The 21,677-nt window shown below is 49.5% G+C and overlaps 11 protein-coding genes and 1 non-coding gene across 12 annotated transcripts; 6 read left to right on the forward strand and 6 right to left on the reverse strand.

The window, feature by feature from the left end:
- Window positions 1–916: 916 nt before the first annotated feature.
- On the forward strand, window positions 917–1,903 carry LTR64_001926 (uncharacterized protein; the record flags this gene model as incomplete). The annotated part of the gene is made up of 1 exon (XM_064896303.1): window positions 917–1,903. One exon carries the CDS (start codon window positions 917–919, stop codon window positions 1,901–1,903), a length of 987 nt encoding a protein of 328 aa, XP_064758990.1.
- An 833-nt stretch (window positions 1,904–2,736) lies between these two features.
- HNT1 (Adenosine 5'-monophosphoramidase) lies at window positions 2,737–3,121 on the forward strand (the record flags this gene model as incomplete). The annotated part of the gene is made up of 2 exons (XM_064896304.1): window positions 2,737–2,874; window positions 2,999–3,121. The coding sequence occupies 2 exons, from the start codon at window positions 2,737–2,739 to the stop codon at window positions 3,119–3,121; spliced, it is 261 nt and encodes an 86-aa protein (XP_064758991.1).
- A 318-nt stretch (window positions 3,122–3,439) lies between these two features.
- Window positions 3,440–4,894, reverse strand: LTR64_001928 (uncharacterized protein; the record flags this gene model as incomplete). Its single annotated transcript, XM_064896305.1, has 2 exons — window positions 3,440–4,392; window positions 4,441–4,894. 2 exons carry the CDS (start codon window positions 4,892–4,894, stop codon window positions 3,440–3,442), a joined length of 1,407 nt encoding a protein of 468 aa, XP_064758992.1.
- A 1,162-nt stretch (window positions 4,895–6,056) lies between these two features.
- LTR64_001929 (uncharacterized protein) lies at window positions 6,057–7,188 on the forward strand (the record flags this gene model as incomplete). Its single annotated transcript, XM_064896306.1, has 2 exons — window positions 6,057–6,147; window positions 6,197–7,188. The coding sequence occupies 2 exons, from the start codon at window positions 6,057–6,059 to the stop codon at window positions 7,186–7,188; spliced, it is 1,083 nt and encodes a 360-aa protein (XP_064758993.1).
- Window positions 7,189–7,621: 433 nt separating this feature from the next.
- LTR64_001930 (uncharacterized protein) lies at window positions 7,622–8,422 on the forward strand (the record flags this gene model as incomplete). Its single annotated transcript, XM_064896307.1, has 1 exon — window positions 7,622–8,422. One exon carries the CDS (start codon window positions 7,622–7,624, stop codon window positions 8,420–8,422), a length of 801 nt encoding a protein of 266 aa, XP_064758994.1.
- Window positions 8,423–8,631: 209 nt separating this feature from the next.
- LTR64_001931 (uncharacterized protein) lies at window positions 8,632–10,998 on the reverse strand (the record flags this gene model as incomplete). The annotated part of the gene is made up of 5 exons (XM_064896308.1): window positions 8,632–10,221; window positions 10,270–10,684; window positions 10,732–10,803; window positions 10,853–10,922; window positions 10,977–10,998. 5 exons carry the CDS (start codon window positions 10,996–10,998, stop codon window positions 8,632–8,634), a joined length of 2,169 nt encoding a protein of 722 aa, XP_064758995.1.
- Window positions 10,999–11,815: 817 nt separating this feature from the next.
- On the reverse strand, window positions 11,816–12,783 carry LTR64_001932 (uncharacterized protein; the record flags this gene model as incomplete). Its single annotated transcript, XM_064896309.1, has 2 exons — window positions 11,816–12,702; window positions 12,753–12,783. The coding sequence occupies 2 exons, from the start codon at window positions 12,781–12,783 to the stop codon at window positions 11,816–11,818; spliced, it is 918 nt and encodes a 305-aa protein (XP_064758996.1).
- A 693-nt stretch (window positions 12,784–13,476) lies between these two features.
- Window positions 13,477–15,008, reverse strand: LTR64_001933 (uncharacterized protein; the record flags this gene model as incomplete). Its single annotated transcript, XM_064896310.1, has 2 exons — window positions 13,477–14,816; window positions 14,876–15,008. 2 exons carry the CDS (start codon window positions 15,006–15,008, stop codon window positions 13,477–13,479), a joined length of 1,473 nt encoding a protein of 490 aa, XP_064758997.1.
- A 628-nt stretch (window positions 15,009–15,636) lies between these two features.
- Window positions 15,637–17,484, forward strand: LTR64_001934 (uncharacterized protein; the record flags this gene model as incomplete). Its single annotated transcript, XM_064896311.1, has 1 exon — window positions 15,637–17,484. One exon carries the CDS (start codon window positions 15,637–15,639, stop codon window positions 17,482–17,484), a length of 1,848 nt encoding a protein of 615 aa, XP_064758998.1.
- Window positions 17,485–17,529: 45 nt separating this feature from the next.
- Window positions 17,530–18,417, reverse strand: LTR64_001935 (uncharacterized protein; the record flags this gene model as incomplete). Its single annotated transcript, XM_064896312.1, has 1 exon — window positions 17,530–18,417. The coding sequence occupies one exon, from the start codon at window positions 18,415–18,417 to the stop codon at window positions 17,530–17,532; it is 888 nt and encodes a 295-aa protein (XP_064758999.1).
- A 639-nt stretch (window positions 18,418–19,056) lies between these two features.
- On the forward strand, window positions 19,057–19,145 carry LTR64_001936. Its single transcript has one exon. It is a non-coding gene; the product is annotated as a tRNA-Thr (tRNA).
- A 1,354-nt stretch (window positions 19,146–20,499) lies between these two features.
- LTR64_001937 (uncharacterized protein) lies at window positions 20,500–21,540 on the reverse strand (the record flags this gene model as incomplete). Its single annotated transcript, XM_064896313.1, has 2 exons — window positions 20,500–21,079; window positions 21,134–21,540. The coding sequence occupies 2 exons, from the start codon at window positions 21,538–21,540 to the stop codon at window positions 20,500–20,502; spliced, it is 987 nt and encodes a 328-aa protein (XP_064759000.1).
- Between the last annotated feature and the right edge of the window lie 137 nt (window positions 21,541–21,677).

A 21,677-nucleotide genomic window follows, 5' to 3' on the forward strand; every position in this document is an offset into this window, starting at 1 on the left:
TGTCTGTATATATTGGGGGGGCAAGAGGCCTTGATTACCTTTACTACCAGACCAGCTAGCTCGTTTCTGATATCTGTCCAGCAATATGGATGGAGACATGTGAGTCAAGCGGTTACACGCAAAAATCAAAGGATATCCTGTGCTCCGGGAGTGCTCTTCGTTCAGATGTTGTTGCTCAGCATAAAAGCGTACCATGCATGCCTGAGGCATATACCATCACGCTAACTGTCCGACTTGGAAACTGCTCTGGTCGCGATTTCTATCTCTGGCACAATTGCAAACATTCATCAGCCATTGCCATACGCCAACGAAGGTTGCTTGTCCTCGATCGTGCCATCAGCTCCGGAGCTTGCTGATTCGCCATAGACACGCTCTTTTGAGCATGCTGCTGGCATGCGAGCACGGTTGCACTTTTTGAGTCTCCCTTAATAAGCATGATCCACTTGCTAAGATAACCGTCCTGCTATGTTGATCTGCCCAAGATCAGCGAGGGTCTACCTCCTTGGTCCTTCAATGGCTGATCTGCCTCGTCCACTGTCATTTCGAGCGCTGCTTGACCTGACGTACCGCGGTCCTTCTAGTGGCATGAGGTGCTCGAGAGCAGCGGCACTGGAGCGAGAACTGCAATAACAGACAGACAAGAAAATGACAGCTAAGTATTACATGAGATACTAACGTTCTTACAGTAGCACATGCGTTCGTATACCAGTGGAAATCGACTCGGAACTTCATTCCCCGCATCTTTCGATATTGGAGCACTACACCTTCGGTTTGATTATGTGATTACAAGGTACTATCAAATCTAATCAATTCACTTGGTTATCGTGAGATGGAAGATAGTGAATTCGAGGAAGTGGCTATAGATTCTTTGTCCGTCACTTGATATTACGAAGAATCAATCGTTACGGACATCAACATGAAGACAGACGTGTACGAATTGCCGAGGACGTCCTTGGAAGAGCTGGTCTTGCCTCTGCAGCAGGCTTTCGAATCGAACTACTCAGTCGCAAGAGTGGAAGTCACGACATGCCCAGACTTGCGAGGCGCGCCTTTTAATCTCGCAGGGCAGGGATTAGGAGGCCGTCCCATCGTTGCGGATATAGGTGGTCAACCCAATCTGTTTCCTCGACCAGTTCTCGATAAGCGATATTCGATGCTTGATATTGCTCGACATTGCATGGGTATGGCTCCCGATCAGGGTATGCTAATCGGCGCAGGTGCAGGTCCTTTCCACATTCTTGGACAAAACTCGGAACTGGCTCCGAATCTTGCTTGGAAAGACAATTTCGAAGATATCACAAACTTGACTCACTATGCGAAAGTCGACACCTCGACGTCTGATAGTATCCAAGTTGTCTGCGAGAGGTGTCAGTCGACAGATTGTGCATTGATGATGAATCTGTTTGGCTCTTCAGGCTTGCCAGGGCCAGTCCTCAAGATTACTGCCAAGAAGCGGCATGGGGCGACCAAGTCGTTCACAGACGTGATACGTTTTGCACTGCACGAGCATTTTGGTGATGCCCATCCAATATCTTTAGGTGGTGTTTTCGTCTTCAAAGGTAAAGCGAATTTCCACGTTATGCCTGGTTTCCCACCCGAAGATCAACTACCCTTCAAGGATCGCCATCAACTCAACGACTGGCTGACCTATCACAACTTCTCTGTCAAGGGCGACGGTGATCAGATTGTCTGCCTTAGCGTGCTTCATTCTGCGGATCCAGACAAGAAGATGGGTTTGCGTATGGAACATACTCATTGTTTCAGCATGGATGGTAGAGGTGGACATTACCATTACGATCTTGGAAATGAGGAGATTGAGTACGAGGGATACTTCAATGTCGCTGAGGCCATCTACAGAGTGGACAGACCTGAAGTGACGCTCAAGCAAGATCTTCATGAATGAACAGGCTCTGTAAAGCACACCTAATTCAACGGCAGCGAATGTCTAAGGCAGTTGAATTTTCGACACCGGGGAATGTGGCAGCCTCGTGATCAGCTTGTGTCGTATGGCAAATGGTCGACCTCGGGCAAATTGTGCAAAAGTCGCTCAAACGTTTCGTGCTTTGCCCCTTTCTTTTGTTTCGACGTACGATGTGATACTAACAATTTCGACTTCAGGCCGAAAGAGATGCGCGGCACCCCGGTCAAGTCCTTGAGGACGCTGCATAGGAGACAACACATCTGGAGGTCGAGCAGGCAATCTTTGGCTCTGGCCCATCAAATGGAATTTAGTGGTTCCCTCCTGATCGTTCACGCCTACCAGTACTTGAGTATAGGAGCAAGCCTAGAATTGTAGCCCCGCACCTTGTTGTCAATTTCACGAATTGGGGGTACCCCAACAATGACGCAGGACGAACATATTCGCGTTGAGCAGTAGATAGACCAGCAGCATTCAGATAATCTTCAGTTCACAACAAGCACACACTCATAGAAACGTTAATGTCCAGAATGGCTTCTTGTATATTCTGCAAAATCATCAAGGGTACCACGATCTCGTCTACCAACTTCGAGAAGGCCTACGACTAACCTCAATCACGCAGGTGAAATCCCATCCTTCAAGCTCCACGACTCTCCCAAAGTCTTTGCTTTCCTGGACATCAACCCATTAGCCAAAGGTCATGCTGTACGAAACACGTCTCCCTGTTCACCCTGCGACGAAAGTCGACGCTCAAATGTAGCCGAACAGACTATACTGACCACGATTTCATCCAGCTAATCATACCTAAAACCCACGGCATGAAACTGACCGAGATCCCCGACGACGAACTCGCCGAGGCGATGCCAGTCGCGAAGAAGATCGCAAGTGCTCTGGGAGCGCAAGACTACAATATCCTGCAGAATAATGGTCGGATAGCGCATCAGGTGGTTGATCATGTATGTGTCTGTCCCGGACCCTCCAGGTGTTCTGCGTCTCGACCATCAGGGAAGAGACGGTATTTTTTGTTACGAAATAGCGAGTGTTTCGGAGGGGTTACAGCTGACACGAAGGTTCACACAGGTTCATTTCCACGTAATACCAAAGCCGGACGAACAGCAAGGGCTCGGGATCAGTTGGCCGCAGCAAAAGGTGGAGATGGACGAGTTGAAACAGTTGCATGAGCAGTTGAAGAGTAAGATGTAGGCTGTCCGAGGAATTGTTGTAGATTTACGAGGGGGGTTTCCAACAGATGCGGCGCAAAATCCGCGAGCTACAGCTCTGTGGACAAAGGTCAATACGACGAGGTACGTATAGCAAGCATGTCGAACAGGTCGGAAGAAGTTTATGTACACGCCGAAAGGCTGCAACAATCTAGATACTTCCTCCCAAACAGTTTTAGGTGAATCGGCGGTCAAAATCAAATACGAAGAGGTCACATTGGTCAAGCAGCGTCATCTTATTGTCTAACCACTAACCAGCAGCGTAAATCTCTGCAAGGTCGACCTCCTGTGAGACCTGCGCTCACAGCCCCCTCGAAAACGAGGCATATTTGCTCTTCTCCCTGAACCACCACCCATACTTGATTAATATCCAAGGCAACGGCATCAGCCCCAGCGTAATGAAGCCTAGCAACGAAGTCGCCCATCCAACACCCAAAGTCAAATACATCTGCCTAGCAAACAGCGGGAACACCGCCCCAGCCAAATATCGTAGAATACCATTCGCCGCCATTGCGCTCGCTCCCATCATTGGTCCGTAGCTATCTAATGTGTACATGACCGCTGTGAAGAAGACGAGCATATTGCCGGCTCCGAAGAAGACTGTCGCCAGGACGGGGACAATCCAATGAACATTGGCTTTCGCAGTCCAGGCGAACCAGAAGAGGCTGATTGGCAGAAGGAAACTTCCGATCGCTGCGCTAATTACCCTCTTCTCTGGAGCAAGGAGCAGACTTCTAGGGTCTTTGCCGTTCACCTCGATTTCTTTGCGTGCTCGAGGTTGATAGTATAGTCTGTCAGTGAGGATGAAAATCACTGTTGCAATGGCGCAACCGATTCCTATTGCGAGGAAGACGAGGCCTGCTTCACCTATGGTGAAGTGGTATATCTGGATCTGAGGAAAGAGACTCTGAAATACGAGTGGGAAGGCTGCGAAGAAGCAGAATAGCACACCGAAGTTGAAGGCGGTGTAAATAGCTAAAAAGGCGACAATGGGTTCTGTGAATAGCATAAGTATAGGTCGTGAGAGTGTCAGTGTAACGACGAAGTAGAGCTTCTGGAAGGGTTTCATGCTAGCCATTGGGTTCGGAGGTGGTGGGAGGTTGAGTCGCTTTGCTCGTTGAGCTAGGATGATCTTCTTGTATGTTTCCTTCTGGAAGAAGCCCATTACGACCGCTAACAGCCCAACCATGAGTATGACATATTGAGTCCATCGCCAGTTTCTGAATTCTGTTAGGAAGCCTCCTGCCGGTGGACCTAATGTTTGTTAGTGTGCAATCTGGCGATGTATGTGCCTTCGCTTACCAAGTGCAGGACCTGCAAAAGGTGCAAGTAGAAACACAGACGCGATAGTAGCTCTGGTCAGGGGTGGATAGAGATCACTGTTCGTGCCGGCTCCTATAGCAAGTGCTCCAGATCCAAGCGTTCCGGCAAAGAGACGGCATACCATAAGCGTGGCATAGTTTCGCGCGAGTCCAGCGCCCAAAGTGAAGAGGAGAGCAACCGGGAATAGAGTCAGGTAGACTATCCTTCGGCCGTATGTTTCACTGATGGGAGCACTGATGGCTGGACCGGCAGCCAGGCCTATTAAATACAAAGTGAGTGGTAGCGTAGCAGCGATTATGCTAATATTGAAACGTTGAGCAACTTGAGGAATGGCAGGCGTATAGACTGAAGATCCGAAGGTGCTACACAAGGTCAGCTCCTGTAATTTCTCCTGAAGCATAAACTTACACAACAAAGCATTGAAGTCCGACATATGCTATATGGAATGCTTTCTTGCCAGTGGACCAGTTCTCTGGATTTTCTGGGTCTTCAGCACCAGTCCAATCAAGTGCTGTAGTGACTCTTTCGGGCTTGTGATTCCCAGGGCAAGCCTGTTCTGTCGCTGTCCTTTCAATATCATGCTCGGTTTTGTCGCTGGTATCATGTGTTGTCATTGGCAGCGTGGATGAACTGCCTGACTTCGAGCAGTTTTCCGCGGTTATCTCGAGCTTCTCGGACAGATGCGTGGATAGAATGACCATTCTACCACTTATGTATGAATGTTCAGATACGTCTGCAAGATCTTGCAGAATGGTAATGTTCGATTCTCATTAGTTCCTGGTCAGCGAAGCCATGTTGGCGAGCGCCATGGTTTTGTACATTCTCAACCATCAAGAGACTAGTAGCAGGACTAAAGCAGCGACTAACAAGGTCAGCCCGAGGCAACAAGAGGCATACGGGAAGACTTCATTCAGTACTGCTATGGTGAGCTGCTGCTAACGTACGTATCTATTGCCGCTTCGTCCAAAGAAGCCTTAGCGAAAGCTTCGAGGTCTATCCACTCACCTCAACGAATGACTAGTTCAGGAAATTAGCAGTCGCTGCTTCAACAGCTTCTTCGGCAATTTCTTGCAGACTCTTCGTGATTGGCTTCTCCGTATAGGTCTTCTTCGTAGTGCGAACCTGAGTTGTCAGCGACGGAAGCATTGTCCTTGACCCATATACATGTTAGCAGATGCAAACCGCGGCAGACTTGAGTAACGGCGCGTCAGATTCGACAATGATACTACATCGTGGCACTCATCATGGTGAAAGAAGATTTGCACACGACTATGTAACAAGGCGCGATGAATGTTGAGGTCGATTGACAGCTGGGTTGACCCTCCGTGGACACGGTCAGTCGAATGGGAAGGTTCGGCGGAACGAGTCATTTGGTTCCAGTGAAACCGCTGTTTTCGAACTCCGCCATGTGCACTAGAACTTTGTAAAGGTCAGCATACTTCATCGTCGATGATAGCGACTACAATATGTGAGGACCACATATAGTGTCATGAGTTGCTAGAAGCACAAATGCTTTCTGCAACATGCTCTGGCGACCAGCTCCGTGTCTCAAGTTTCGCTATGTAACATACCTGAACCAAAGCTTCATCCGTCATATGTCCGCAACCAGGAACAAGGTCGCAGTGCTGTACCAAGCAATCGAACCACCAATCGTTAACGGTGTACGAAAGCCGAAGAAGCCAGGAGGTAGGTAACCATCATGCTTCGCATTATGGTCTGCATTGATAAACGCTAGGATACCAGGATTCAGGAGCAGATATTGCATACGTCCTCCAGCAAGCTGGGATAGACACCGCCACTCCTGCTTTCGACCCGGACCCGCAAAGGGATACGGACTGGTGCTTCGCAGACACCGAAGAAGGTATAATAGATGCAGTGAATCGAGGTACAACGCATTTGTGGGCAAATACCATCCTCTTCTCATCGCATCCATTACAAGTTTCATCGAAGCTCTCCGAGCACGCATCGCACATCCGAGTTGTTGGCCAACCACCTCGACTTGTCGATCAGTACGATGACAAGAATTTTGTGAACGAGCTCTTGCGTAGAGACGGCTCTTTCTATTTACCCAAATCCTGGCTTGTACGCTCGATAGACGATCTGGATGCTCAAGACTTGCCTTTCCAAATCGTGGCGAAACCAATTCGTGGCAGGGGTAGTCATGGCGTCAAGCTTTGTCGGAACAGCGACAGTCTCAGGGTGCACCTTGAAGGGCTGCTCAAGGAGTCGAGCCCAGCGATGCTCGAGCAGTATCTATCAGGGCAAGAAGGTACCGTCACGGTCATGCCACCATCAGGGGAGCATCCAGACTATACCGCTTTACCAATTGTTATTAGATTTAACCATGACGAAGGCATTGCACCATACAACGGCACCGTCGCAGTTACCACAAACTCGCGCGGTCTGACCACTGAAGAGCGCGGCGCATCGCCTGCCTATGAAGCGGTCGAAAAAGCCTGTGAGCGTGTTGCGGCCAAGTTGAAGGTGACTGCTCCTATCCGGATCGACGTACGACAGCCTGATGAGGACAAGGCAGCAGATTTCGCGATATTTGATGTGAATATGAAACCTAATATGACCGGTCCTGGTCGGCCTGGTAGGGAGGATCAAGCAAGTCTGACTGCGTTGGCAGCGAAGGAGCTAGGCTGGGACTATTCCAAGCTGTTGCAAGAAATTCTGAAAAGTGCCCAAACCCTGAAGCAATTACGGCAGCAGAATATTCAGTAGATGTCAGGGCATTGTATGGTTGCGAGTCTTCGTGGGAGCCAGTGAATCTGCAGTATGATCATCTCTGACTGTATATGAATTTGTGCTCCGTATAAGCCAGTAGAGAATGCTTGTCTTTTAGATGGTCTACCACCGGCGGCAATCGGCGCCTTCATGGAACAAAATGACCAAGTACACATATCTTGATATAGTCCAGCAAAGCTGGCATGACTTGAAATCACATTGAACGTCTTCCATTTAACAAACCGATCGCCAAAAAGGTAGCTAAGTAGGCATTCCGAGAAGATTATCTGTACATGCGAAGTGGTGGCTACTGCTGCTGCTGCTGCTACAACACATACCAAGCAAAATATAATCCACCAGCTCAACAACACGCAACACGTACACAACATCACGTCACAATCTATCACACATAGCCCAAGCACACAAAACCATGGCAGCACCCGACCAACAACAACAATCCACCCTCACCCCAAGATCCTACACCTACTACCACGCCGGCCCCCTCTTCTCCCTCTCCGACCTGCACACAAACTCCCTCCTCGCCAACAAAATCCACACCCTCTCCAACCACAAATTCATCCCAATAGTGCCCCAGGACCTCGAACAGCGCGACACCTCCCCCCACAGCATCCGCGACCAAGATATCCGCAGTCTTCTGGGGTGTGATCTCGCGCTCTTCACCTATGACGGCGCGGAACTCGATTCAGGTACCGTGGTGGAATACATGCTCGCCAAATTCGCTGACATCCCGACTGTGGTTTTGCGGACAGATTTTCGAAAGGCGGGAGATCAGGGGGTTGGAGATGCAGGGACTGGTACTAGTAGTAATGGTAGTAGTGCGGGCGATCCGTGGAACCTAATGAGTAGTTTTTGGCCACGGACGAGACGGGTGGTGGTCGATGCCATGCTGGGCTATAAGACTGGCTTGGCCAAGGCTTTGGAGCAGAGGAACATGGCTGAGGGGCAGCTTGAAAATGTGACGAGTCTCGATGTTGGTGGTGGGCAGGCGGCTTTGCTGGCTGGGCAGATGTTGCTGGAGGAGACTGCTAGGCGGATAGTGGAGGCATTGGAAGAGGTGCTTGCTATGCCTGCTACGATGCCAGAGGAATTGAGGCCTCATGTGTATGAATGGATTGGCTTGATGCCAGGTTTTAAGAGCGGTTCGATAGAAGCCGATCTACATTCTATGTCACAATTGTTGAGGAAAAAGGAAGAAAAGGGGTTGTTATGAATGAAAGGCACCAGGAGTGATTGCAGAAACGTAGAACGGCACGCTTCAGAGAGGTCTTGCTGAACCAAACGAACACTCTAGCCCAACCAAGCCCACCTTGACCATAATATACATGCTGCAGCACAGGTATGCGCGCTGTCCCTCAAAATGTACAACACAAAAGTGTAAGCCTAGCTAAACACATGTCAGACTGGATGTTCAAGACACCATCAACCAGTCCAACCAAGTGCAAGCAGCTCTTTTCTGACTCCGTCCTCTGTGCCAATCTTTTTGACCTGAGTGTCTTCTAGTTTCTCGCCACCAGCGTGCCTCATCTTCAGATCGTCAATGGCTCTCATCTTCTTTAGCAGACCTCTAATCTTCTTCTCCTTCGAGTCACCACCCGCACCGGGTGTTGTTGGACTTGTGACGTCGATGGCAGGTGCATCAGCAGGTGCTGCAGGAGGAGATGGTGTGGTATCAACAGGAGCTGGGGCAGTAACTTGCTTGGGTTTCTGATTATGGTTGACAGGTCGGTGCGTGAGTCCATTAGGCTGCGATTGAGTATTGCGTCGGCTTGAGCTGCGGCTGCGACCATTACGTGGGCCAGTAGGTATGTCCTCGCCTAAGGAGGGCACATTTTGCTGAGCACCTTTGCTTCGACTGCGTTGGTGCTGCTGGTTCGGGTTTCTGGCTTGACCATTGGCAACCTCAGGAGTCAGGGTCCCCGAGCCTGGCTGATTTGTGCCATCGCCAGCGGCTTTTTTGGCTTCTCTCTTTTTCGCATTCTTCTTTGCAGACTTGGATAGCGTCTGTCCATCAGTCGCCTCAGTTGCGCTGGGTTGGCTGGTACCTGCTGAGGCAGCACCTGGAGGAAGTTTTTCGGTAGGCTCAGCACCAGGCACGACTCTGGATCTTGGCTTGCCGAAACCATTGACATTACTCGAGAAAGCGGAGGTGCCGTCTCGAACATAGGCAGCGCCACCTTCGTCCTCGCGCTTAAAGGCAAGAGGCGTTATCTGTCCTCGTGCGCCTGGTGGTCGATATGCACCAACAGGTTTGCTTGGTGTCTTCTTTGTTGCAAGGTAGTCGGTGGCGCTAGAATGAGGTGCTGGAACCTGTGAAAAGGGATTCTCGGGTAATGGGTGTGCTGAGCTGGGCTGTGGTCGCCAGCAGACGTGGTACAATTCATTTATATCTTCATTGTACATTAGTGGACCAGAAGCATGCCAGATACGTACACCGTTGTCCACTCGCAGACGTGGTGAGGTGGTGGCTGTAAGGATATGTCTGCCATCAGGCGACCATTCGCAGACGCTGGCGTTGCTGGCTTCGATAGTGCAAACCTTGGTGTAGTCCTTTTCGAGGTCGTAGATGTCCATCTGACCTGCTAGATTGCCGAAGCCAGCCAACAACATGAAACGACCGTGTGGTGAGAATAGTACAGTGTTTCGTGGACCAAGCGGAAAGGCGTGGACTTCTTTGGCTCTGGCATTGAAGATCACAGTCTTTGCTGGCATGTATCCGTAGACAACAGCGAAGCTATTGGACTTAGGAGACCAGGTTACATCGTGGATAGGTCCTTCTTTGTCAAGATCAATCCTCGAATCGAAGCCGCCATTAGCGCTTAGCAGATACATAGTGGTCTCTCCGTAGTAGCTCTTGCCGGTCTTATCGACCTCAGTCTGTGCCAAAACAATCAGGGAGGTGCCTGCATCGTTCCATTTGAGCTGCACCTTGTCTCCCTTGAAGAAATTCTTCTGCGATATAGGTGTGGTAAAGTTCGGGACGTTAAATACTCGGATAGCAGCAGGCTGACCCTACACAAAGTTAGCATATGCTGCTGAGCATCCACTTAATCGAAATACCTTTCTTTCCGGCACAAAGACGGCAATGCTATGATTCTCACCCGGAGACACAGCAAAGTCGGCCACACCCTCGACTCGCAGTTTGTTCCAGACTTTGGTCAGGTCATGGCTCTCATAGAATTGTACCTCGTTGGTTACGACTCGTGCGCAGAACCGTTCATCGTAGGTGTACTGCAGATTCCAGCCAGTCTGACTCTTCTGAACAAACCGACCAACGGTCTCCTTCTCAGAATCGGTCGTGTCTTCTTCTACTCTCCAGACTTTCAAGTTCTTAACAGCATCTCCTGCTTCATCCTTGGAAGATCTCTGCCAGGTGATGATATATGTTCCCTTCGGAGAAAAGCCAAGCTCGAAAACATTGTCAGTTGGAAGGGTTGTCACAACATGAGCGGTATCGGCATTGATCACATATACTCTACAAATGTGTAAGCTTTTCTAAATATTCGGAGGGCTAGCACTTACTTCTGAGTATCAGCCCAAGCAAGATATCGGCCGCAAGGAGAGTAGACACAGCACCTGATGTTTCCTTCAGGTCTAGGTTGCGTTAGCAATCCTCACAGTCGCAGAGATAGTAGCTACTCACCCTGTGAAACCTGGCAGTGGCTGGTATTCAGGAGCAGCATTCAAAACGCCAACACCTTTGGCTGTTCGATCTGTTTTATGTTAGACTTTCCCTTTACTTCCTGCGACGAAATATTTGGACCTACAGGTGATTTGCGTGGTAGCCATTTTGAACACTTGTGATGACCACTACCTCAGCTTTCAAGAATCGTGTTCTTTGACTGAAATCGTATGGATTGGCTGTCCTTGATGCTTCTGATCACAATGGCTGGAGTGCTTGAAGAAAGTCGGTTCAGAGAAACAGTTCGACAGGGCTTGTCACAATTGTAGACTCGCCGTACTTGACAAGTGAATGTCAGCTCTTGCGGGTGGCAGGACTAGAATCGTATGGCGACCTGGTTAAGGAGGGAAGAGGTGGAAGAGGGTAAAGAATAGCAGAACAAGAGCCTCAAGAAGTTTACGTTTCCGAACAACGACTCTGACTGACCGTGACGCTCGCCGCAGTCGCGCTAAGAAAAGTGGAAGCCTGAGAGCCTGGCGTGAAGAAGTATAACACTCAGGTGCTACGGCCAGGGGAGTTCTCTGTGTTTGGTGGTATAGGAAGAATCTATCACCTCAATATATCCACCTTGTTATGAGGTGATCAACTGTGATTGAGCTGAGGATGTGTCGCGTCATATGTTTCATTGTCCTTGACACGATCGCGCAAGATAGGTGTTCGCCTTCTTCAGTACAAAGATGGAGATATTGTAAGATCCTCCAGCAGAGAGTCGTAGATGCCAACAAACTCCCTAAACCTCGGTGCTAAATCTCGAGCTCTTCTCCATTAAATGTCCCACATAGTAGGATGAAAATACAAAGCATTCGAAATGTGTTCCTAGCTTTTAACGAGCTTTCCAGTAACTGAGCCACGGGCGTGTATGTGATACATCGCCAGACACTCCAAAACACCATGCTAATCACTTTCCCAACACTATCTACCACATCACTCCTTCTCAAAGGTGAATCTCCCAAGCGATTGATTGTCCGGAGGCGTAGCCATACCTCTTGGATCTCTGTCGTCTAGCCTGTCCCGCATCACGGTCTCTGCCACCTCGGTTCCCATACCACTAAACCGACTACCTGGATATGGTCGTTCGATAAAGGAAGGCGCGGAATCAGTGGTGTCGACAATACCTTGGTCGTAGCTCATGCCGTCCATCATCCTTGGGTCAGGGCCACCTCCCACTGTGCTGCTAACTGTTCGTTCAACACCACTCATAGGCGTGCTACCTCCTGAAGCAGATTGGCCTTGCATGCTCTGCGTCCTTGGCAAGACAGAACTGTTAATTCCATGCCGTGCCGCCATTGCTCGAGCATGCGCTGTGTTGACTGGCCCAGAGACTGTACTTCCTGCACCCTCTCCGAAACCAACCAGGCTTGCTTTGTCCTCATCGCTGAAGCCGCCTACACTCGAAACTCCATCATCCGGTTCCTGATCTTCGCTCATCTTGTCTGCATCGTCGTAATCCATGCTTTGACTCGCCCAAGTCGTCTTGCCTCCTACACTACCGGTAGCGCTCGCACTGCCAACCGTGGAGATTTCCTTCATATATTGTTGTTGCGCAGGCCCTGCTCCAGGAATCAGATGCCCGGATGGAGTAGACCGTACAGTAGCTACTCTTTCCAAGCCAGCCAGTCTAGATATTCGATCGGCGCGTTCTGCCTCGAGGGTGTTTGCTGATTGCGTTGTGCCTCGACCGCCATGACCATGACCCATGGCACCATCTTTGATTGCGACGACTGAAAGCGCCGACAAGGAAGTAGTAGTAGAATTTGGAGTGCCTGGACCTTGCTCGTTGGGAGTGGTAGGATCTGAGGGAGGTGGGGGAACTGATGGTTTTGTCAGTACGGACAGTAGGACTAAAGTGAGTTTAGCTCACGGTTAATAAGCATGTTCGGCCGGTTGCTCATTGTTGAGTCTGGCTATATCGCTACCAGCGACAGTGGCTTCGTGGTGTAATATTGGGATTGGATCGAGCTAGACTTCAAGAGTTTTCTGCAATCAATGCGAAGGTCGACGGGGCTGCGCGGTGGTGGTCGGGAATGGCAATATGGTGTGCCGTAAGGGTGTGAATCGGATTGACACAGTCTGATCAATCACAATAGTATGCGCAATATGCGAAGCGACGAAGATGTTATGGGTTAGAGGAGTGGAAGTGAATTCTACGTGAACGCGCAACAACAATAGAGACTGTCAAACTTATATCGCCTTATACCACCAAGATTCTTGTGTTACAGCGAGCTTGATAAGATCCAATAGAGAGCCTGCAAACGCGCTGCGTCTTCTCAAAAACATTCTATCCTCCTGCCTATCTTGCGAGGATAGCTCCCTGCTCGCATGGATTAAGCTTTCCTCCTGATTGGCTGCACTGTCAGCCTCAAAATGCGGGAAGGTGGAACATAAGAGACTCCAATGACGTGCATCCGTGTTTCATATACGACGATCAGCCAGGATTGCAGCAATCTTTGGAAAGCTCGACCGCAGGCATTCTTGTGTTTGGTGATTGCCTCGCGGTCATGCTCGGGATCAAGCATAGAAGCCTCAACGACAACGAAAGAGAGGGAATGCACACTTAGGTCAAACGAATACTCTAGCACTATGATCTATCTGCCACTGCCACGACGAGCTGCATCGACTTCCTTCTGTAAATTGGCGAGTTCGGACAGAATGCTAGAAGCATTTAACGATGTCAAATTGCTCCGATCCTTAACATTAGGCTGCGTCGTGCCAGTTCTCGATAGGCTGTTCTCTACATCAGCATCTTTACTCATAACATCGGACGGAGACGGTCTGAAGCTGTCCATACTAGTCCTGCTCGAGCCTCGACCTCTACGTGGTGGAGGTATAGGAGGAGTATTGGTCAATCCTAGACTTTGTCGCTTCGTAGAAATGGAAGAATTGCGGGATACAGGAGGTAGTGGGCTATCGTAAGAAGACCTCCGACTGCTCAAGGATGCGGCTGTCTCTACTTCGTTTCCGTATGTAGGTGTCGTATCGTCTGATGGCGTCCTCTGTATGGATGATTGCTGCCGTCTCCCAGGAGGAAGTGGAGGAGGAGGAGCTCTCTGGTTAACGCCTTGATGCTCGGTATGTCTATCAAGGTTCGTAGGAATATCTATTGCTTCGCTGGTATGGAAGGCTGATACCTGCTGGCTGTGATGGCGCGACAGGGGAGGAGTCGGAGGTCTCTTGAAAGCTGCTTCTTGTGTGTCTATTACTTCTGACGGCTCCGAGGACGTAGCAGGACTATTCATGACAACCCCGGGTTTCGATTTGACGGACTTCGCTCGACGAGGGGCAGGAGCGGGAGGAGGTACTCTCTGGGCCGAAGTGGAGGTGCCGATCTCGTTCCGTGGGACGTGAGAGCTGCTGCGATCGTGGCCTGGAGACAACGTTGGTGTTCCATCAGTGTCACGGCTAGAAGATTCTGCTGTCGATGATTGTGATATAGAAATTGTATCTGTACTTGAGCTGTTATCATTTAGAACATAAGTGCTTTGTGTCGCAGTAGAGTCAGTCACTGTTCCACGTTCGCCCGTTAAGAGAAGCCTCTTGAAAGCATCGACATCGAGTGACTGTCGACCAGCTAGGCCTGGCTGCGTGTGTGCTGCAATGCTGGATTGAGGATGAAGATGCGGAGGAGCTGCCGCAAACCGACTAAGAGTATCTCTCACGGGATCTTGATAGGCTATCGTGCTCCCCCTGGTGTTGCCTTGCGCGTTGCTCCTGGCCTCTTCAATGGTTCGATCCTCTATCGCACGGCCCAGATCTTCGAACGGGTCATGTTGAAAGGCCGCGCGATAGTTGGGAGTAGCAGGCTGAGAGCTCTGCCACGGAGGTGAGCGCGTCGACTCAGGAGACGAGGGATAGGAAGCTGCCGGTATTGTTGAATCGACAGGTGGTGAAGCGAAGCTCACATGACGGTCAAGAGAACTTGGCGGGACTGAGATCACAACATTAGTACGAGTCGATGCGCGAGCACTATGAAGTGTGTGTGCCTACTCTTTGTATCGAGAGACAGTTCTGAGGCAGTGTTCAATAGTCTGCCGCCATCTAACACAACTCGTCGTGATTTTCCGGACCTTGTAAGCTGATCTTTCAGCGGGTTAGTCTGGCGGAAAGGATTCGTGGACATCAGTTTTTGTTAGCCATGTAATGAGCATGAGCAGACGACAGTATGCTGAGGGAGAGTGACCAAAAGGAAGAGCTATAGCGAGGCAACTGCGATGATGGGTCCAATGGTTGAGCAGAGCAGCACGACATCGTATCAGCTGGTCAGGCCGAGCATGCGAGATTCAGATACAGTGGCTGCTTAATAACCTGCAACGAAGCCTTCCATTTTAGCTTTACCTCCGAGTTCAGCAATTGCTTCGAAGAATACTCATACAGTAAGCAGCATCACAACAGTTCTGACGTTTGCGTGGTTGAGACAAGGCAATCTTCCTTCTCTGTAAACGCTTTGAGACTGTAACCTGTTTGTGTTGATAGTGAAGCTGCCGTCAGCCGAGTGCTAGGGTATACGCTCCACTAAAACGCCTAAATTTGTATTTTTGAGCGGTACTTGACTATCGCTGCAACAGCAACGAGGTTGGGCAGCCGGAGCAGCCTGAATAGTAACTCTAACCTGATTGCCACCTCTTTGTTTACGAATGCACCATGCGCAGCACATGATATCGCCAGGCATAAACGTTTCTACCTGTATGCGAAAATGAATCATCTGAAAACGATTGTGCCTTATTGTGCTTGTTGTCTATCATGCCCAAATGAATACTCCTATTGTTGAGGCACAGTCTCTCTCTAACCTCACCAACCTCTTTGCAAATCCACCGCAGTACCCTCGAAACCCAACCCATCAAGTACACGAGCCTTTGGTCTTGTATATCGTGAGAGTCCCAGGAAGTAGAGGTCCGCGACGTCTTGAAGAATTGGTGGTTTCCCTGCTAATTACCGCAGATGTCTTCCTATCACCCATTAAGCCTCCCACAAAGGTGTCGGTCAGTCTTGATGCTATCCAGTCAAGTCTTTACTATTTCCACGTGAACACGGAGCAAGATGAGGAAATTAGAAGGTCAATTGACCAGCAAGGTATATTGGAAGAACCCATACGACGTTCTGCCCCGATTGTGAGGAAGCCAGTGCCGTCGTCTCCTCTAGCGAACGATACCCTACCCTCAATACCTCTGCGAGAAGGCCAGTATACAGCCTACAACCCGAGATTACAGGCAAGCAACGCACCCCAGGGCTATAGCGATGAGTACAGGACGAGTCTTCGGGTAGACACAAACACCAATCAAAACAAGCCAATTTCCTTCACTACCTCTGTTCACGGCAACAAATCAGTCGGTGATTATGCTTTGTCGCCTACGACACCCGGTTCGAAGACCGAATGGCCTCCTTGCGGCATCGAATCAGGCGACATTCCAGAAAGCGCTTACGTTAATTCGTCTGCGTATGAGTATGATCAGTTCACCAATGGCCAACAGCCTCCGCTACCACCTCGGCCCTTACCACATCCTCTTTGTAGCATGGATGCTGCTCGTGAGATGATGCCAGCCTTTTGCCCTGTGACTATGATTCGACGAGATCCTGCTTCGGGCAGTCAATGGAATATTGGTACTATCATCTTGTCACAATCAACCTTCTCTGGTTCTAACGTACGTCCCGTCCACGTTGAGCTCACAACTCCGGGCTATGGCCGATTTGCTAAAGGTCATGGTTTTGAGACACCAAGACCAGGTTCAGCCGGCTCGGATGCAGCATCCATCAAACGAGCTATAGAGTCAGCCACCATTTCTTCCACCTCAGCCGCAAGTCCAAAAATTCCTGGCACCACTTTCAACCGCCTCGTAGATTTCAGGAAAATACCTCTATCCGACCTGAAACGAACGGTCTATATGCGAACGAATTCGTCTGAGTCAGTGAGCAGGATAGAGCCAACCAAGCCGAGTATTGACAAGAATGTGCTTGCCTTCGACTCACCATGGCAGGGGATGTGTACGTTCGTCAATGCAATCGATGGCAAATCACTTAAAATCAAACATACCATTAGCAGCAATTCCTCTACAGGAGAGGGTGCCACAGTAAACATTGCAGAGCTCAGGTTCAACTTGGGCTGGTCCATGTTGAGTAATGTTAAAGACGCTCGTATGAGGAGAAAAGAGGCAGAACCTGATAAACTCCCTATACCCAAGTTGATCGATTCGAGGAAGGAAAACCTGCGCAAAAACCTTCAGCACTTCAAGCATAAAAGTAGGGAGAGCTTTCAGCGGATGAGGTCATCGGACAGTAGAGATGATGAGATGCTGAAAGACATTTCGAACATCAATACACCTACCACCAACAATCTCAATTACCACCCCAGCTCACTTTCAGCTGATATGAACGCTGATCACTCAGGGGCACACTCATCTGATCAGCGCAGATTCAGCAAGATTAACGACGACGATGAAAACCGTATCTCATTAAAGCTTGGTCGAGAACGAGCTGGAGGTGGATTCCGAGGTCACAGCGCCAAGCTCGGCAAGCTAATAATCGAGGACGAGGGATTGAAGATGTGTGACCTCGTTGTCGGTGCTGCAATGGGTATTTGGTGGCAACATTACGACGGCTGAGCCGGTGTCTATCGTTATTCTAAACTGTCTGTCTTCGACTCATGGTCACGAATCTTCAATCTTCGTGTCCTTCACCCCATTTCTCTCATTCCAGTCCTTGTCGATAACATACAGCATCCGTTGTGCAGTAGGCACAATGTCAAGTGCCTTTACAGCAACTCTCTCCTTCCGCTTGCCCTGCGCAAGGATCCACACAATCTGTTCAGCTACGTCCTCCGCGACCAATGGTTCGAATCCCTGCATAAAGGTGTCGTACTCGTCTTTTCGAAAGCCGATACGCTGCTTGTGGAACGTTGTATCCGCCACGACGTCAGGTCTTACCGCCAGGACACGGATGTTTGTTCCTTGCAACTCGGTTCGTAGGGAGTTGGTGAAGCCTTCCTGACTTGCTTTAGTGGTGTGGTAGATGGCCTCGCCTGGAAAAGGTGGCACCTCGAGCGCAGTAGTGCTTGTGATGTTTATGATTGCACCCGCCTTGCGTTGCATCATAGACTGTCCGCCAGAATTGGAACTGTTCAGCACAGCATGTGTTACATACAGCATACCTTTCAGGTTGGTGTCGACCATTGTATCGATATCCTCCAACTTCAATTCCGGGAAACTTGCTGGTGCACCAACCGCGAGACCAGCATTGTTAATTAGCACATCAATTTGCGGTATTTTCGGGTCGTCCAAAGATTTTTCGACAGCTGCGTAGACAGCGGGTGCGTCGCGAATATCGCACGGTATGGCCAGAATATAGGATTTGCTGTTGGATTTGGAAATATGCTCTGCGACCTCTTTGAGCTTGTCAGTCGAGCGCGCGAAGAGGATCACACTATGTGCTCCAGCCTGTGCGCATGCTATAGCTGTAGCACGACCGATGCCGCTGCTCGCACCAGTGATCAGAATGGTCATACCCGACAGAGTATCAGGCTGTAGAAGAGTGTACATCTTGCATAGACTGCGTGCTACGCTCTTGTCTCAGCGTAAAAGCTGTATCGGATCGCGTTGATTGGTAGCGTATATTGCTATTGATTCTCTCGATGTGCTGCCTTGAACTGTGGGCTGAATCGCACCGGATGTTTTATGTTCTTGCTCGTGAAAATATACCTTCACATTATGAGGTCATCACGCCATTCCTCCAACTCACTCTTGCCATCATTTCCTTCATAACTAGAGGTCATCCTCTTGGATACACAACTCGTTTGGTTTGTCTTTCAAACTATCCATACGAATAATGCAGTGATTGCTCGGACTTTTGTCTTCACCGCGACTCGAACCTCACTAACAGTTCCACATCCACACCATACTGGTCGAGCTCGACCCATTTCCCCAGCAATCCACCATCTATTCCGTTCTGACTCCTCAACTCCACCTTTTTACCAACCCCTTTTCACCGAATGCAGTTATGTTTCCACACCGCTGCTTCCACTTCACACAATCTTTTTTAAGCATTCAAGGTCTAGCTTCCATACCGCCAATGAAACAGGGCCATATGTATCAATCTCAGTGTTATGGCTCCAATTTCACACACAAATGAATTGCTTGTGAGTAACCTTAGTCCTCCTTCGAAGGCTCAACAAGCTAACATCATAATCCTAGCCTTGGCTTAGTGGTAAAGCGCATCACTAGTACTATTAGCGATGATGAGATCGCTGGTTCGATTCCAGCAGGGTGAGTAAAGCTCTTCCACGTACTCTGCAGCATGTGTTGACAGATATTTAGAAGCAGATCTCAACCACGAGTTTTCCCTTTCAACTTTTTTTTACCGTTCTTGTTTTTCTTTTCTAGGTTTTCCCCTCTTCTGCGACCTAACCTCGAGACAGTAAAGACCTTCTTCTATCCTGGCTGAGACACAAAAGTAATCGGGCTCGTGGGAAGAATATTTGATATGGTCTACGAAAGGAGGTTAAAAACTCGTGCAGCAGCGAATGTGCAAGCACGTCGAAGTAGGTTCAAACTCACGGCAGTACGCTTCGATGGGATGAAATCGTGTTGCAGCTGGTCCCTTGTACCTGGAAATAAAGCTATGGTTGCAATGAAGAACTGAGTGAAGATAACCGCGCGTCACTAGAAGTGAAGACATGCTCCCCACAACCCAGTGGTGGTCATCGACCACCCATTGAAAATATCTGTTCACAACGCAGTTGCATATCTCCTCGATGCCACCAGATCACAACTTTTCTCCTCGTCCATGCCCGGACCTCTATCTCTTGATCTTCCAGTACCTGCTTGTCATAGTGTTTTGACAGAAGAGTTCGGCTGACCACAGACGCGCAAATCCAGGATGTATCAATCAAACGTGAATGAGATCTACAGGCAGTCCAGTGGCTCTCTCCGCGATTGGTTGGACGTGGACAGGATGCTCGAACCATTGTTCGTGGCTGCGGGTGATGTTGTCTACCTTCCTAAGGACGAACGAGCCTACGAGGGTGCGAACAGAAAACCATTGCCGAAAGCGATGGGCCGTCCGGTCCTTGGAATCGAGACATTTGTCGACGATTGTCAGCCGCACCGAGCTTGGGTGGTCTTGGTACGTTCTAAATGCAACATTGTATCGCCATTTCAGAGCTGACAGGATCAGACCACTAGCCGAATATACCAACCTAAGAAACGTCCTTACGTCGAAGTCCGCAACGTGTCTCATCCCTCGCAATTGGTTCCTGAAGCAGCAGAGCATATTCTATTGCATCGCAAAAACTACTATAGATGGCCGATCAGCTAGTGTACTTGCAACTTTTCTCATTCATTGCCTATTGCTGTTGAGTTGATCATGAAGGCGAACTTGCTATGGAATCTGCAATCCTGAACTGGTTAGTGTTCTTCGTTAAGAGGCAAGTACCATTCGTACTTCTTGGGATAACTGCAATCAATTTGGTAAGATCGTTCTTATTAATCTAAAATTCTTTATTCATGATCTAGTGATGATACATTCTTTTCTGTACCATTGTACTGCTCCTGCCTCTTTATGCACTTGAGTAAACACAAGCTAATTTACGCTATACAAACGTTTAGCGATGTCCTTGACCACATCTAATCAGACTCACTGCCAGATTCTGTGGTTGACTTGACCGCCTGTTCTCCTAGTGCCTTCTCTTGTGCTGCAGGACCCAAGCCCGAGACACCGTTAGACCCTTGCCGCTGGAAGACCGGACCAGGATGTGCGACTATCAAACAGCAAGCCGCGACCACAACCATCACGCTCTCGAGTGCGATGAACAGCGGCTCGTCTCGGAGTGCCTCGCTCTCCTGGCTATAGCCTTCACTCAGCTCATAGACTCTGTAGCAGCATCGCACCCAGATCAGCAGGGTAGCGAGACCGAGGAAGCTGCAGAAGACCTTGAAGCGTATTGTCAGGTTGTGGCTCATCCAGACACTTCGGCTGCGATATGCGTAGTCGGCGACGACGGCCACGAAGAGTGCAAGCGTTGCGACTTGGAAGGCCAGACCGGCGAGGGCAATGTTGACGCCAGCTGAGGACTCGCCGTTGGACATGCTTGACATGGCACCACCGACTGCTTGTAGGATGAGAGAGATCACATCGACATTGATGAAGAACCAGTAGAACCATTTTGGATTGACGCGGGAGTGTTCAGGGGATATGTAAGTGATACTGCAGGATCTTGATTAGCTCGGGAGAAACAGCACAGCGAGAGATCGAACTCACATTTTGGAGATCATGACATAGATCGCTGCGCAGAAGAAGACAGGTCCCATGGTGATGAGGACGATCTGCATAATGAAACCGGTCTCGCCCCATGGGTTCTGCCATAGTAGGATACGGCCCACGTAGCCGAGTATCTCGTCGACGCAACCAAGGAGCATGGCAGCCATGAAGCCCCATGTCTTGTAACGAATACCGAGGGCGATCTGGACGATGGCGCAGATACTGTAGAGGGCGATAAGGGCTATCGATGCTGCGAGCTCGGGTCTGTAGCCATAGACACTGAGTACCACAGGGCATACCGAGAGTGTGCAGTTGCCTTCTTCTCCGAAAGGACTGTACAATCGACCATCTGGATAAGCGACATACAGATCACCGTTGATATTTGTTATGCTGTAGCCCTCAGACATTGTGGTGTGGTATGGAGTCTCCTTTCGATTAAATCAGATATGAGCTGTAGGGATGTGCTGGAGTATCAAATATGTCGCTTTGTTTTTGTTCTTTTGCAAGTGATAGAAGTTTCGTATCTGTGTTGCTGTGCCTGATA

Source organism: Lithohypha guttulata (assembly GCF_036872675.1).
Source record: "Lithohypha guttulata strain CCFEE 5908 chromosome Unknown scaffold_1, whole genome shotgun sequence".
NCBI classification, from domain to species: domain Eukaryota; kingdom Fungi; phylum Ascomycota; class Eurotiomycetes; order Chaetothyriales; family Trichomeriaceae; genus Lithohypha; species Lithohypha guttulata.